This window comes from Schistocerca americana, chromosome 10 (genome assembly GCF_021461395.2).
Source record: "Schistocerca americana isolate TAMUIC-IGC-003095 chromosome 10, iqSchAmer2.1, whole genome shotgun sequence".
Lineage (NCBI taxonomy): Eukaryota > Metazoa > Arthropoda > Insecta > Orthoptera > Acrididae > Schistocerca > Schistocerca americana.
The window spans coordinates 187,464,257-187,479,070 of NC_060128.1; the positions used below are offsets into that span (position 1 = coordinate 187,464,257).

At 37.9% G+C, this 14,814-nt stretch overlaps 1 protein-coding gene across 2 annotated transcripts in view; it reads right to left on the minus strand.

Annotated features, from left to right (window-relative positions):
• Positions 1 to 14,814, minus strand: part of LOC124552443 (protein draper) — a 406,470-nt gene that overhangs the window by 72,747 nt on the left and 318,909 nt on the right. For both annotated transcript variants that reach the window (XM_047126717.1, XM_047126716.1), the window contains exon 7: positions 9,409 to 9,546. In XM_047126717.1, coding sequence (XP_046982673.1) covers positions 9,409 to 9,546 — 138 coding nt within the window. The remainder of the gene's footprint in view (positions 1 to 9,408; positions 9,547 to 14,814) is intronic.

Here is a 14,814-nt window from a genome sequence, read left to right on the forward strand (position 1 = left end):
AAAAGAACAGAATCACAAGTTGCTGGATAACAAATACCGGCTAACAGACAATTTTTGACCAACAGGTTCACAGGACTCATTATGAGGTAGTATTTTCATCGGAAGCTAAACATTTAATTCAACCAGAAGCTAAACATTTAATTCAACCAGTATGTGTTAGTACATGCAGTATTTATAAACTCATATTTTGCAAAATAGGAGCCGACATCTCGTTGTACGTTTGTCCCCTGTCTGTCATCGAAAATCGGATATGAAGTCTCAGTGGAGTGACTAAAATATAGCGAAATGGAACACCTCATACTAAAAATCTGGATAGTGTCACCACTGTGGCTTTTTGTATCTGATTACTGCAGTGCAGATAAACTAAAAATAATGTAGGAAGTTAACACGCTGCCCTTTTCAAATTTGTATTCTGTTCCACTGGACTACATTTTAATCCCTTCACTGATACTTCACATTCACACTCTGAAGACAAATATGGGAAGAAGATCATAGCCAGACTCAAGAAATTGGCAGATGACCCAACATTTGGACTCTACAAAGCAGCTGAAGAAACAGCTGACCACACTTTGAGCTGTTGCAAAAATATCGTTCAGACTGATTATGAGCAGAGGCACAATGCTGTGGCATGAATGAGGCAATGGATTTTTTTTTACCAAAGTTAGCATCAGCCAGTGACAAACCAGAAAAAGTTGTCAAAAACAAACTTAACAAATTACTGTCAGACTTCCCACTCCAGGCAGATCAAATGCTGCAGCACAATACACCAGACTCCATGACAGTGGAGAAAAATGAAGTGTCCATCACTGACATTTCCATCCCAGGTGATGGCAGAATAAACATGAGACAACTTGAAAAACTTACTAGATACAAGGAATTGAACAGCAAACTGTAGTGACATGTAAACCAGTGAAAGCAGTCCGAGTGGTTTTCAGCACACTGAGAGCAGTGCCAAAAGATCTTAGTCCACATTTGAAATGGATTTATATTGTTGAAATATTCTTCCACCCATTACCAAAAGTCACTTTACTGGGATCTGCACAAAATATTTGCTGAAACAGCACACAGTCCTAGACACTTGGGAAGTTTCCAACTAGTGACAGAAAACAAAATCCATCATCATCATCATCATCCACCACCACCACCACCACCACCACCACCACCACCACCAAATAACAGCAGTAAGGTCACCACCACCACCACCACCACCAATAATCTGAAATCTATTGCTGTATTATTATTATTATTATTATTACTACAATATTATGAAAAGGATAGTTCCTACTACTCACCGTATAGTGGAGATGCTGAATCACAGATAGGTACAACCACAAGACTTTCAGAAAGTGAGCTTTCAGCCGACAAGGACCGCAGTCTCTGACTGCTCTCTGAGCTGCGTTGTCTATTTATGCCATATGGTGAGTAGCAACTACTCTTTTCATAATATTGTTACCTTCCATCCTGGATTTTCCATTGTTTTATTATTATTATTATTTCCTTCGCTTTCTCAGACGTTAAGTCCGGTTAAAAATGGAGTGACGCGGACCTTGATCAAGCGTCACTTCCTCTTAACTGTACGGTATGTGTTATATTGCATTTAGGAACTTTCAGGTAATTGAACATGTATCAATAATTACGGATTTCTGTAGTTGTATATATATGTTTGGATGTAGCTGTATTGCATTGATGTACTGGTGGATATTGTGTGGTATGACTCCTGTAGTTGATAGTATAATTGGTATGATGTCAACTTTATCCTGATGCCACATGTCTTTGACTTCCTCAGCCAGTTGGATGTATTTTTCAATTTTTTCTCCTGTTTTCTTTTGTATATTTGTTGTATTGGGTATGGATATTTCGATTAGTTGTTTTAATTTCTTCTTTTTATTGGTGAGTATGATGTCAGGTTTGTTATGTGGTGTTGTTTTATCTGTTGTAATGGTTCTGTTCCAGTATAATTTGTATTCATCATTCTCCAGTACATTTTGTGGTGCATACTTGTATGTGGGAATGTGTTGTTTTATAAGTTTATGTTGTAAGGCAAGCTGTTGATGTATTATTTTTGCTACATTGTCATGTCTTCTGGGGTATTCTGTATTTGCTAGTATTGTACATCCACTTGTGATGTGATCTACTGTTTCTATTTGTTGTTTACAAAGTCTGCATTTATCTGTTGTGGTATTGGGATCTTTAATAATATGCTTGCTGTAATACCTGGTGTTTATTGTTTGATCCTGTATTGCAATCATGAATCCTTCCATCTCACTGTATATATTGCCTTTTCTTAGCCATGTGTTGGATGCGTCCTGATCGATGTGTGGTTGTGTTAGATGATACGGGTGCTTGCCATGAAGTGTTCTTTTTCCAATTTACTTTCTTCGTATCTGTTGATGTTATGTGATCTAAAGGGTTGTAGAAGTGGTTATGAAATTGCAGTGGTGTAGCCGATGTATTTATATGAGTGATTGCCTTGTGTATTTTGCTAGTTTCTGCTCGTTCTAGAAAGAATTTTCTTAAATTGTCTACCTGTCCATAATGTAGGTTTTTTATGTCGATAAATCCCCTTCCTCCTCCTTTTCTGCTTACTGTGAATCTTTTTGTTGCTGAATGTATGTGATGTATTCTATATTTGAGGCATTGTGATCGTGTAAGTGTATTGAGTGCTTCTAGGTCTGTGTTACTCCATTTCACTACTCCAAATGAGTAGGTCAATATAGGTATAGCATAAGTATTTATAGCTTTTGTCTTGTTTCTTGCTGTCAATTCTGTTTTCAGTATTTTTGTTAGCCTTTGTCTATATTTTTCTTTTAGTTCTTCTTTAATATTTGTATTATCTATTCCTATTTTTTGTCTGTATCCTAGATATTTATAGGCATCTGTTTTTTCCATCGCTTCTATGGAGTCACTGTGGTTATTCAATATGTAATCTTCTTGTTTAGTGTGTTTTCCCTTGACTATGCTATTTTTCTTACATTTGTCTGTTCCAAAAGCCATATTTATATCATTGCTGAATACTTCTGTTATCTTTAGTAATTGGTTGAGTTGTTGATTGGTTGCAGCCAGTAGTTTTAGATCATCCATGTATAGCAAATGTGTGATTTTGTGTGGGTATGTTCCAGTAATATTATATCCATAATTTGTATTATTTAGCATGTTGGATAGTGGGTTCAGAGCAAGACAGAACCAGAAAGGACTTAATGAGTCTCCTTGGTATATTCCACGCTTAATCTGTATTGGCTGTGATGTGATGTTATCTGAATTTGTTTGAATATTAAGTGTGGTTTTCCAGTTTTTCATTACTATGTTTAGAAACTGTATCAATTTAGGATCTACTTTGTATATTTCCAATATCTGTAGTAACCATGAGTGGGGTACACTATCAAAGGCTTTTTGGTAATCAATGTATGCGTAGTGTAGCGATCTTTGTTTCGTTTTAGCTTGATATGTCACCTCTGTATCTATTATCAGTTGCTCTTTACATCCTCGTGCTCGTTTGCAACACCCTTTTTGTTCTTCATTTATAATTTTGTTCTGTGTTGTATGTGTCATTAATTTCTGTGTAATGACTGAAGTTAATATTTTGTAGATTGTTGGTAGGCATGTTATGGGGCGATATTTAGCTGGGTTTGCTGTGTCTGCTTGACCTTTAGGTTTCAGATAGGTTATTCCGTGTGCAAGTGTATCAGGGAATGTGTATGGGTCTGCAATGTAACTGTTAAATAATTTAGTTAGATGTGAATGTGTTGAGGTGAACTTCTTTAGCCAGTAATTTGCTATTTTATCATTTCCAGGGGCTTTCCAATTGTGTGTAGAATTAATTGCTCGGGTGACTTCATGTTGCAAAATTATCGCTTCAGCCATTTGTGGTATCATCTTGTATGTGTCTGTTTCTGCTTGTATCCACCGTGCATGCCTGTTATGTTGTACCGGGTTTGACCATATGTTGCTCCAGAAGTGTTCCATGTCTGTTATGTTTGGTGGATTGTCTGTTTTAATGTGTGTGTTATCTATTGTTTGGTAAAATCTCTTTTGGTTTGTGTTGAATGTTTGGTTTTGTTTCCTTCTATTTTCACTTTTTTTGTATCTTCTAAGTCGTTTGGTCAATGCTTGTAATTTCTGCTTCTTTTCATCTAATTGCTCTATTGCTTCTTGTTGTGAGATTTTACCTAACCTTTTTCGTTTTTTGTCTGATATTTCATTTCTTATAAATTGTGTTAGCTGTCCGATGTCTTTTCTCAGTTTTTCTATTCTGATCTGTAGCCTGTGTTGCCATGCTGGTTTTGTGGGTTTCTTCTGTGTGTTGGTTTGTTCTGATCTCTGCCTAGTGTGTATATTTAGTGTAGTGAGTGCTCCTATATAAACCAGTAGTTGTAACTCTTCCATAGTTGTATTTTCATTTATTTTGTTGTGTATGATTGTGTTGATAGATTTTATTGTTGTTTCGACTTGTGGGTTATTTGGCGGTCTATGCAAAAATGGTCTGATGTCTGTATTTGTGTCTTTGTATTCTATATATGTCAGCTGAAATTTCTCTTCTATATCTAACACGTGTGTCTCTTCGTGTTCTATTTGTGCTTGTTCTGGTGGCTGTCTTAAGATTTCGTTTTCCTCTGATTGTTTAATTGACGCGTGTTGGTCTTTGTTTGTTTGCTCTGGGATGTTTGAGTCCATTACTGTATTTTCTTCTTCTTCTGATTGCACATTATTTTGTTCCAGTATTTGTTGTACTTGTTGTTTGATGTTTTCTAATTCTGACTTGGGTATCCTGTTATTTTTTATTATTACACGGATCTGATCAGCTAGTCGTTGTTCTGTTAAAAATTTTAATTCTGGGTATCTGGTAATAAATGTTGTGTATACTTGTGATCTGTATCCAGTTGTGTTGGTTCCTAGGTTTGTTGCTTGGTAATAACAGAACATGAGGTGTCGATTAACTTCATCTGACCATCTCATCCTCTGTCTTTGTTTTCCTTCTAGGGTGGTTGCAGGAAGCATATCCTGCAAAACACCTCTATTTGGATTTAAATCATTTTCCAGTTGGCTAGCAGTGTCGTTACCATTGTGGGCAGGCATAGGGTTCAAGCGTCGTCCCCGACCATGACGGCGCTTGTCCGAAGCTTCTTTAGTTCTGTCCTGAACCAAGTAATCACACTAAAAGGGGGGTTAGCCCTATTAGTGGTTTGTTCTTTTCGTCGCCTTTTACGACTGGCAGAACATACCGGAGGCCTATTCTTTTCCCGGGCCACCACGGGGATTATTATTATTATTATTATTATTATTATTATTATTATTATTTCTTTACTTTCTCAGACGTTAAGTCTGGTTAAAAATGGGACGTGACGCGGACCTTGATCAAGCGTCACTTCCTTTTAACTGTATGGTATATGTTATATTGCATTTAGGAACTTTCGGGTAATTGAACATGTATCAATAATTACGGATTTCTGTAATTGTATATATAAGTTTGGATGTAGCTGTATTGTATTGATGTAATGGTGGATATTGTGTGGTATGACTCCTGTAGTTGATAGTATGATTGGTATGATGTCAACTTTATTCGGATGCCACATGTACTTGACTTCCTCAGCCAGTTGGATGTATTTTTCAATTTTTTCTCCTGTTTTCTTTTGTATATTTGTTGTATTGGGTATGGATATTTCGATTAGTTGTGTTAATTTCTTCCTTTTATTGGTGAGTATGATGTCAGGTTTGTTATGTGGTGTTGTTTTATCTGTTGTAATGGTTCTGTTCCAGTATAATTTGTATTCATCATTCTCCAGTACATTTTGTGGTGCATACTTGTATGTGGGAATGTGTTGTTTTATAAGTTTATGTTGTAAGGCAAGCTGTTGATGTATTATTTTTGCTACATTGTCATGTCTTCTGGGGTATTCTGTATTTGCTAGTATTGTACATCCACTTGTGATGTGATCTTCTGTTTCTATTTGTTGTTTGCAAAGTCTGCATTTATCTGTTGTGGTATTGGGATCTTTAATAATATGCTTGCTGTAATATCTGGTGTTTATTGTTTGATCCTGTATTGCAATCATGAATCCTTCCGTCTCACTGTATATATTGCCTTTTCTTAGCCATGTGTTGGATGCATCTTGATTGATGTGTGGTTGTGTTAGATGATACGGGTGCTTGCCATGCAGTGTTTTCTTTTTCCAATTTACTTTCTTCGTATCTGCTGATGTTACATGATCTAAAGGGTTGTAAAGGTGGTTATGAAATTGCAGTGGTGTAGCCGATGTATTTATATGAGTGATTGCCTTGTGTATTTTGCTAGTTTCTGCTCGTTCTAGAAAGAATTTTCTTAAATTGTCTACCTTTCCATAATGTAGGTTTTTTATGTCGATAAATCCCCTTCCTCCTCCTTTTCTGCTTACTGTGAATCTTTTTGTTGCTGAATGTATGTGATGTATTCTATATTTGAGGCATTGTGATCGTGTAAGTGTATTGAGTGCTTCTAGGTGTGTGTTACTCCATTTCACTACTCCAAAATAGTAGGTCAATATTGGTATGGCATAAGTATTTATAGCTTTTGTCTTGTTTCTTGCTGTCAATTCTGTTTTCAGTATTTTTGTTAGCCTCTATTATTATTATTATTATTATTATTATTACTAGTACTAGTACTATTACTACTGCTATTACTATTATACAGGGTGGCACATATAAAAGTAGCCCAATCAATTATATAGGAACTGTAATAAAGGGTGTTCATAAAGTCCCTTTACGACTTCAAAATTTTATTACAACGGCATTTGTTGAAATATTTCAACAACATTTCTTTTATTTTAATCACTGTTTATTAAAGTTTTTATATATACTAAAAATTTGTGTTTCAGATACTCTGTTGACGGAAGGAACTGAACCTCTATAAAATGGCAACTCCTCAAGAGAAGGCACGATGTGTGTCTTGGTTTATTGAGACAAAATCAGATGTTCAGACTCAACAAAACTTCAGAACGAAGTATGGAAGAGATCCACCATCGCACCCTTCAATCCATGCATGGCACAAAAAATTTATGGAGACAGGGACAGTGTTGGATAAAGGGAGGAGTGGGCGACCAAGAACATCCGAGGGAAACATTGACTGGATTTTAAACGTCTTCACTCGTACACCTACGAAGTCCATTCGCAATGCTGCCAGACAGTTGCAACTACCAAGTCCAACTGTGCATAAGGTCCTCCACAAGAACTTATGGTTGTATGCTTACAAAGTGCAACTGTTACAGACACTTGAGTCAAATGACAAGCCAAAACATGCTGGAATGCCTTTTGGAGGATGAAGCATTCCTCAAGTGAGTTTGTTTCAGTGATGAGGCAACTTTTCATGTTTCTGGGACATTAAACAGACACAGTGTGAGAATCTGAACACCCCCATGTGACTAGGGAGCTTCACCAGCATAGTCGAAAAGTGAATGTGTCGTGTGGAATCATGTGCTACCAAATAATTGGTCCATTTTTCTTCAACGAGTCAACAATTACTGAATATGTAGCACCACAATTGATTGACTTACAACCAACTATCATTTTCCTGCAAGATGGTGCACCACCACATTGGGGACTGCATGTTCGTCAGTTCCTCAACGAAAAACATTTCCAGGCAGATGGATTGGGAGGGATGGGCCAGTTCCTTGGCCATCACGTTCACCAGATATCACTCCCTTGGACCTTTTTTTGTGGGGCTATGTAAAAGATATCATGTATCAAACACAGATACGGGACATTGCTGACTTGAAGCAAAGGATTTGTAATGCCATTGCCGCCATTGATGACGCTACGCTATAGCGAACATGGCAAGAAATAGAGTACTGTCTTGATGTGCTTCATGCAACTAATGGCGCCCATATAGAAGTCTATTAAACTCTGTCAAAAAAACCTTTATAAACACTGATTACAAAAAAAGAAATGTTGTTAAAATATTTCAACAACTGCCGTTGAAATAAAATTTTGAAGTTGTAAAGGGACTTTATAAACACCCTGTAGAATTGCAGAAACAAAGAGCTGAAATTGGTGCACCATTTACTTACAATGAAAAATACAGTAAGAAAAGAAAAAAAAACATTTATAGAAAATGTTGAAAGTGACCCCCTGAAACATCATCATACATCTGTTCACGTGTAAGCACGTTCAGATACATCCGGCATAAAATTCGGATATCCGTGGTGGCAACTTCACGGCTGATGCTGTCTTTCAGTTCCTGTATTGCAATAATTTCTGGTGTGCAAACTGAAGGAATTCTTTGTTGTTATACATTTTGCACAAATCCGTAGGCATGGCAGTTTTTATACAGACTCTGTATTGTCCTCTTTGCTGGTAGTTCTCTATCAGGATACTTGACCCTGAAAACTTTGCGACTTTCCTTAACCGAACTTGTTTTCACATAAGCTTCCACATTTCGATTCTTTCTTCTATTAAGAAAGTCATTTTGCAGACTGCAAATAGAAACGTCTAACTTCACTGACGATATAAACAAACGCTGAATAAAGAATGCTAACAACTGATTATTGCATAAAACTGTCCATTGTTGTAGCTGTTTACTCTGTTTCAGAAATTGGAATATTGCATTCACATTCAAAATGGAGACGGGCTACTTTAACTGTGCCACCTCTTATACGTGGTGGCTGTTCTGTTCTATATATGCAATGTGTCTTCTTTCGGACATACCCATCAAGGCGTATCTATACACTTATATATGTGGTGTTTGGACATGTCCAAAAGAACAGACATGACATACATACTTGATCAGATATGCCTCAATGGACACATGGCTGCTTCAATGCAAATGCATACCATCATTTGCCCCCTTGCAGGAATACAGTCAGGCCGCAATAAATGGGGAAAATGACTGGGGTAACAACATAAGTGGCGAGAAGCACTTGGGAATTTGGGTAGGCCATGAAGCCTGTCTGGATGACTGAGGCAGTTGTGGCAACTATCCTAGAGAAGCAGAGCATCCACACCCTGCTCCTGGTCTGGCATAAATTTTCAAGTATAGTTGTTGAATTTTTATTTGATGGAGACACAGATGTAAATTTTTTGAATGATGCTGCTGCCGCAGCCATTTGACTATAATATTTTTTTATTTTATTGTTACATGATCTAGTTTTCAATCTTAGGTGATTTTCAAGAACAAAAACTTATTTCTACAGGTATGTCGAAAGACATCGGACTGGTGCGAGTTTTTGTTCTTGAAACTAGCCTAAGGCTGGAATCTGAATCTTATAGCAATAAAATAAAAAATTATTATAGTGAAACAGCAACAGGAGGAGGAGGAGGAGAAGGTGGCGGCTATTGAATTATCTCCACGCCCAAAGCAGCTATGGCACATCGATTTGTGCCTGACAGAGAGAACCATTCACTATAAACAGATGTTTTAACACACATGGTTGTGCGACTCACCCTATCTCCCCTGAAGCCAGGCGCACACTCGCAGGTGCCGGTGATGTGGTGGCAGGAGGCTCCGTTGAAGCAGTCGCACCTCTCGCTGCAGTTGTGGCCCCACAGCCCGGCAGGACAGCGGTTGGCACACACTGGACCCTACAGCAATGCCACTCCGATGTACACAGATCTCTGATTGTACACTAACATTCAAAAAATGGCACCTCACACACTGATGATCTGAAAAATAAATACTGGTTAGTGAACTGAATCACGTAATATGTACTTGTTGCCCTGGGGAGAATGATATTTATTCATATGGAATTGCAAACAGTGCAATGAATTAAGTCTTTTATGATTTCTTGAAAGACTAATGTAAAAATGTACAGAAAAAATATTCATCATTCAACGCAGTTGTATTTTTTAAAAGTATCAATTTATTATGTGGATTATTCTTTCTTCTACATTAAAAATATTAATAACTGTGAAACAGCTGAATGATCTTATGTAATTACTTACTCTGGTCTTGATCTTGGATGAGGACAGATGGGAGAGACACTGTAAGTGTACTTATGTTGCATTTTGGTAAAATGTGTGTGTTTATTTGCTCTTAAAACCTTTATTTATGTACCTTTAGCATCCCTGCTTGTTAGGAAACTAATAACTTATTTTTTCAGAGTATTGAAACATGCAATACAGTGTGAGCCTACAACTGATTGTTGTCAGCCATTTGCACAGCCTCAACAGTTTATTTGAATATTGCCAATATTAAATGGCACAGAGCTACAGAAATAACTTACAAAGTTTGCATTTTAATTATATTATTTACTTGATTGTGTTACCCTTTAAGATACACCGACACAAATGTGCCAGTAAAACTTTAAATGATGACACAAATGGCTGGCCTTCTAGGCCTGAAATTTTTCTAAGTGGCTGGTCCTCAAAGTGTTAAGTTTTGAATGACAGTCAAATGCTCCACGATTTAAGACGTTCGTCACACATTCCCACACACAGTACAAGTCATTTTGTATAAAATGAAATTTTCTTTGAAAGTAATACTTCTGAAACCACCATTTGCACTATTTTCACACAACTTGTCAAATGCAAACAGATGTAGTGCCACCCTCATCGAAAGCACCTTCTTGTTACGAAGTATCCCATAGTTTCCATCGTAAGGCCTTTGACACGTTTTGCTGTTGGCAGACACTCGAGTGTGCAGTATTTTTTTAAAGAATATATGGTCCACTTCCTTTGCAACTGATGTTTTGTTTTGATGTTTCTCATTTATGTTTCATTGCTGCAGTACTCATTATTCTGTAGTAGTGTGCTAAAGTAAAATTTTTGTTAGAGTATCAGTTCTTACCAGCCAAAATTATAAAAATTTAACTGAAAACTAAAACAATGAAAAATTTTCAGAATTCTAAAGAAAAAAAAAAATTTTTCCCGAGTTTTTCCCAGTTTTCTCCCAGATGAAAAATTCCCGGGTTTTGCCCAGATTTCCCAATTGTCATATCCTGAGGTATCATCCCACTGACACACCAGGTTACAGATACCCATTTGTTAAAACACCATGTCCTGCTGCTTGAAGAAGTCTGAAACTGGTCGCGCACGTCCTCATCTGACAAGAATCGTCAACCTTTCGAGGCCTTTTCTAAGGGACTGAATGTGTGATAATCACTTGGCAAGACATCAGGATTATAGGATGGTTTCTCAAGTGCCACCACTTGAGTTGATCTGTAATGAATGAGGCTGGCCTCCCAGATCAACGGGCATCTCGTGTCAAATCACAATGAGCACAGAACTTGGCACACAACAGACTTGCTGCCTCTTATGCATTCTTGATTCCCCAATGGATTGTCCTTCAGCGGTCGAGAAAATATATCACCATCATGTTGGCCCTGTTGGACGCATTTTGTAATAATGTTGCTGCAGACCAGGCACACAATATGTTCGATCCCATTAGCTGGCCAGGAAAGGAGGACACAGACCTCACAGCCACGAAAGGGTTAACTGTTTGTGCATTGTATTCCTTGAGGCAGAATTTGAGGACCAAAGCAGCACTGGCTTAAACGAGCATGGAAAGTCACACTCAGGCTGGGCAGTGTAGAGTGTGCACGGAATAACGTGGTCGGTAGATGGGCGGTCGGCAGGGCATGGGTGGGGAGAGCAGTAGTGGTGGGTGTTGCGGCCAGGCACTGCATGAGGACTGCTGAGCACTGGAGGGGAAGTGCCATTCTGAATTGAACCCTACGCTCAAATTTTTTGCAAATATTAAGTGGAGCCCGTCCATGCCCACATTTACATGGTGATCATTCAAAAAGATCAGCTTCGGTTAGTACATAAAAAGATTTCTGCTGAAAATGCAACAAAAGCAGCAATTTATTTTCACCTAGCATGTTAACCATTTGTAACTTTCATAGAAGCATCACGAGTGGCGAATTTTGAGCAAAACCTACATTTCTCTTGTTGCCATGTTCACATTTGCTTCTTTTACCAAAACACAGCAGAGTTTACACAATTGCGCCTCACTAACATGTCCTGCAGATGCAACAGCGAGAAAGTTCTAAAACGGTGGTTTATTAAGTGAGGAAGTGAGGAGAAGTAAGGTAAATAGCTTACAAAAAAAAAGCACATCCTCACTACAAAAATAAATGTGTAATGTCTTCATTTACATTGCCCCAAAACCCACAGCATTTCTTGTTTTACCAGCTATCAATGGACATTAAAAATTGCATTATTTCAACCAAAACGTCTGTAATTAATGGAATAGCACAGTAGATATTGAAGTTTTGTATAATAACCATGCGACAAAATACTCTCCTCTTTTCACGCTATCATTTGTCAAAATCCTGTCTCGATCTCTCAAATGGATTAACAATTGCTAATGAGTGTGATAAATAAAATCAGTTTTTTTTAGATTGGTGACAGGTAGAGACCTCCGCCCAAGTCAAAAGAAAAATTCAATATATTAGCTAAACTCTGTATGCACCAATATATTATGTAATATGTACCAAACGCAAAATCATAGTGACCCCTATTTTTCATTGCAAAGTTTTTCAAATTTCATGCAGTGTCTTATTCCCATGCAAATATCACAATAACTATGACCACTAACAAAATGACAGGCAAGTCATCTTGGATCTGACACAAAGCTGTAAGTAATTCAAAAATGATTTTTTTTTTTTTTTTTACCAAATGGTTTCTTGCTCGAGAAAGCTTGCAGGGAGTGTGCATCAATTTTGTTATTGCAAACCAGCTGAAAGGGCGAGAAACAATGTCAGCTTCCCTGTCTGAACAAACAAATGAACTTGCCCAGCACTTTGACAAAGACAGGTCACTGTGCATTGACCACCATATGCTGTGTTGACTCTACCAGACTCCAGTTGTCAATTCGCTGTGTGGATTCAGTCCAGGTCAGCTCACTTTCCCATCCCACAAGACAGTGTGCTGGACATTATGATATACAATCAGGTAGCTCAGTTGACTTCATAGCATTTAAAAGATGATGACCCCTTCTGAGGGTGGGCACTGACAGGCAATGGTTGGTGTGTCAATTGCAGCTACATGGCAGTGTTGATGGTGCTGTATTTCCATATCCTAGTAATGGTACAGTCACAACAACGGCAGTGACCATACTGGAGAGCTTCAGATACAGCATATTAACTGGAAGTCGATTGGTGGCCAGAGGAGGGTGCACCTTAAAACTATACTTCACGCTTCCACAAAAGTCGTACCTGGAGACAAAAATCACCTGAATGTTGTTTAGGATTGAAACTGAAATCATCTTATGTATTTAGAGTTGGCACCTTTCTGTTGTCAAAATAAGGGATACTTTGACCTGTCAAAATGAATAGGATCAATTTTTTTTCTTCAACCTTAAAATAGGTTTATTGCACTACTAATTTCATCACAGATTTTTTTTTTGCCATAATTGATACTAGCATTATCTGCACTATAAGATGAAATGTTATTTACATTTAATGAATGACATTCAAGACTGTTACGTATCAAAGCACGTATACTAATAGCACTCTCATCTGCTTGTTCCAAAAAAACTAACAGTTTATTTCCGATGCCAACACAAGGTTCTACCTGAATGCTACTGGAAACAAATTCCTGCTCTTGTAATTCCACACATCTGATGCCCCTCCAAGAAAGGAAAGGTCGTTCTACCTAAATGTGTTATTATCCACATTAGAATCCACAAATATGCTCTCTGCAAGTTTATCTGCACAGCCCATGCTACTGTAACTGAAGATGTGTTTTACTGTATGATACGCCATTACTCACTAACTCACTCACTGCAGCCTTGTCAGATTCACCACTAGGAGGACTACCGTCTGCCCCCATTAGCTGAGTGGTCAGTGCAGCGGAATGCCACGCCAAGGGGCCCAGGTTAGATTCCTGGCTGGGGCAGGAAATTTTCTCTGCTCAGGTACTGGGTGTTGTGTTGTCCTCATCATCATTTCATTCCCATCTTCAATGCACAGGTCACCCAATGTGGCATCGAATGCAATAAATACTTGCCCTCGGCAGCCAAACTTCCTCGAATGGGGGACTCCTGGCTCACAATGCCATTCGCTCATTTCCGTTTCCAGGAGGACTACCACTTCGGCACTGAAAACAGCTGGATATTTTAGCAGATGTATTAATTCCCCTAACTCTGTTCTTGTGTCCTTCAGTTTTGGTGTGCTGCTGACTGTCTGTATTACTACCATGTGCAATGCTGAACTCACACTTGCAAAGGGAGCAACATGCTTTATAGTTGTTTCCTTCCCTGGATTAACACATAAATGAGTTCCTTCCCACCTCTCTTCATACATACACAAGTACTTCCTTTATTTTTAGGCAGTTTTGGGCTCATCCTCATTGCATTACTCTGATTAGGCAGAACAAAAACTAATACGACTGCATTATAATAAGAAACAACAAGAAAAATGCCATCACGACTCGCTGCCGTGTTAAACATTGTTTTGCATTCACTGCCTATCGATGTAGTCATCATATTGATATTACTTTGCCACATCAATTAATTGATGTTGTAACAATCATCCATAAATGAGATTTGAAAATATGCGGCAGATTAAACTGTTAATCGGTCTCATTTTCTCAGGGATAATAGATATTATCTCCCTGATAAAATAAAAAAGGGGGAAGGCCTTTGGCTTAAAAAAAAATCAAAAGAACATAGGTGTTCCAGTACAATATGGGAGAGGTGGCAACCCTGTATGTACCTGCATGTTTAATAAAGATTGTAACTGCAACAATTACTAACACTTGTGACACGGAAACAGTACAAAACAGACTGAAGTATAGCTAACTCATCATCAGATATAGAAATAAATTCGGGTGTGGCCCAGGAAAGTATGTAGCGACTCTTGCTGTTCATGTTATATATTAAATGACCTCATAGACATTATTAATAGT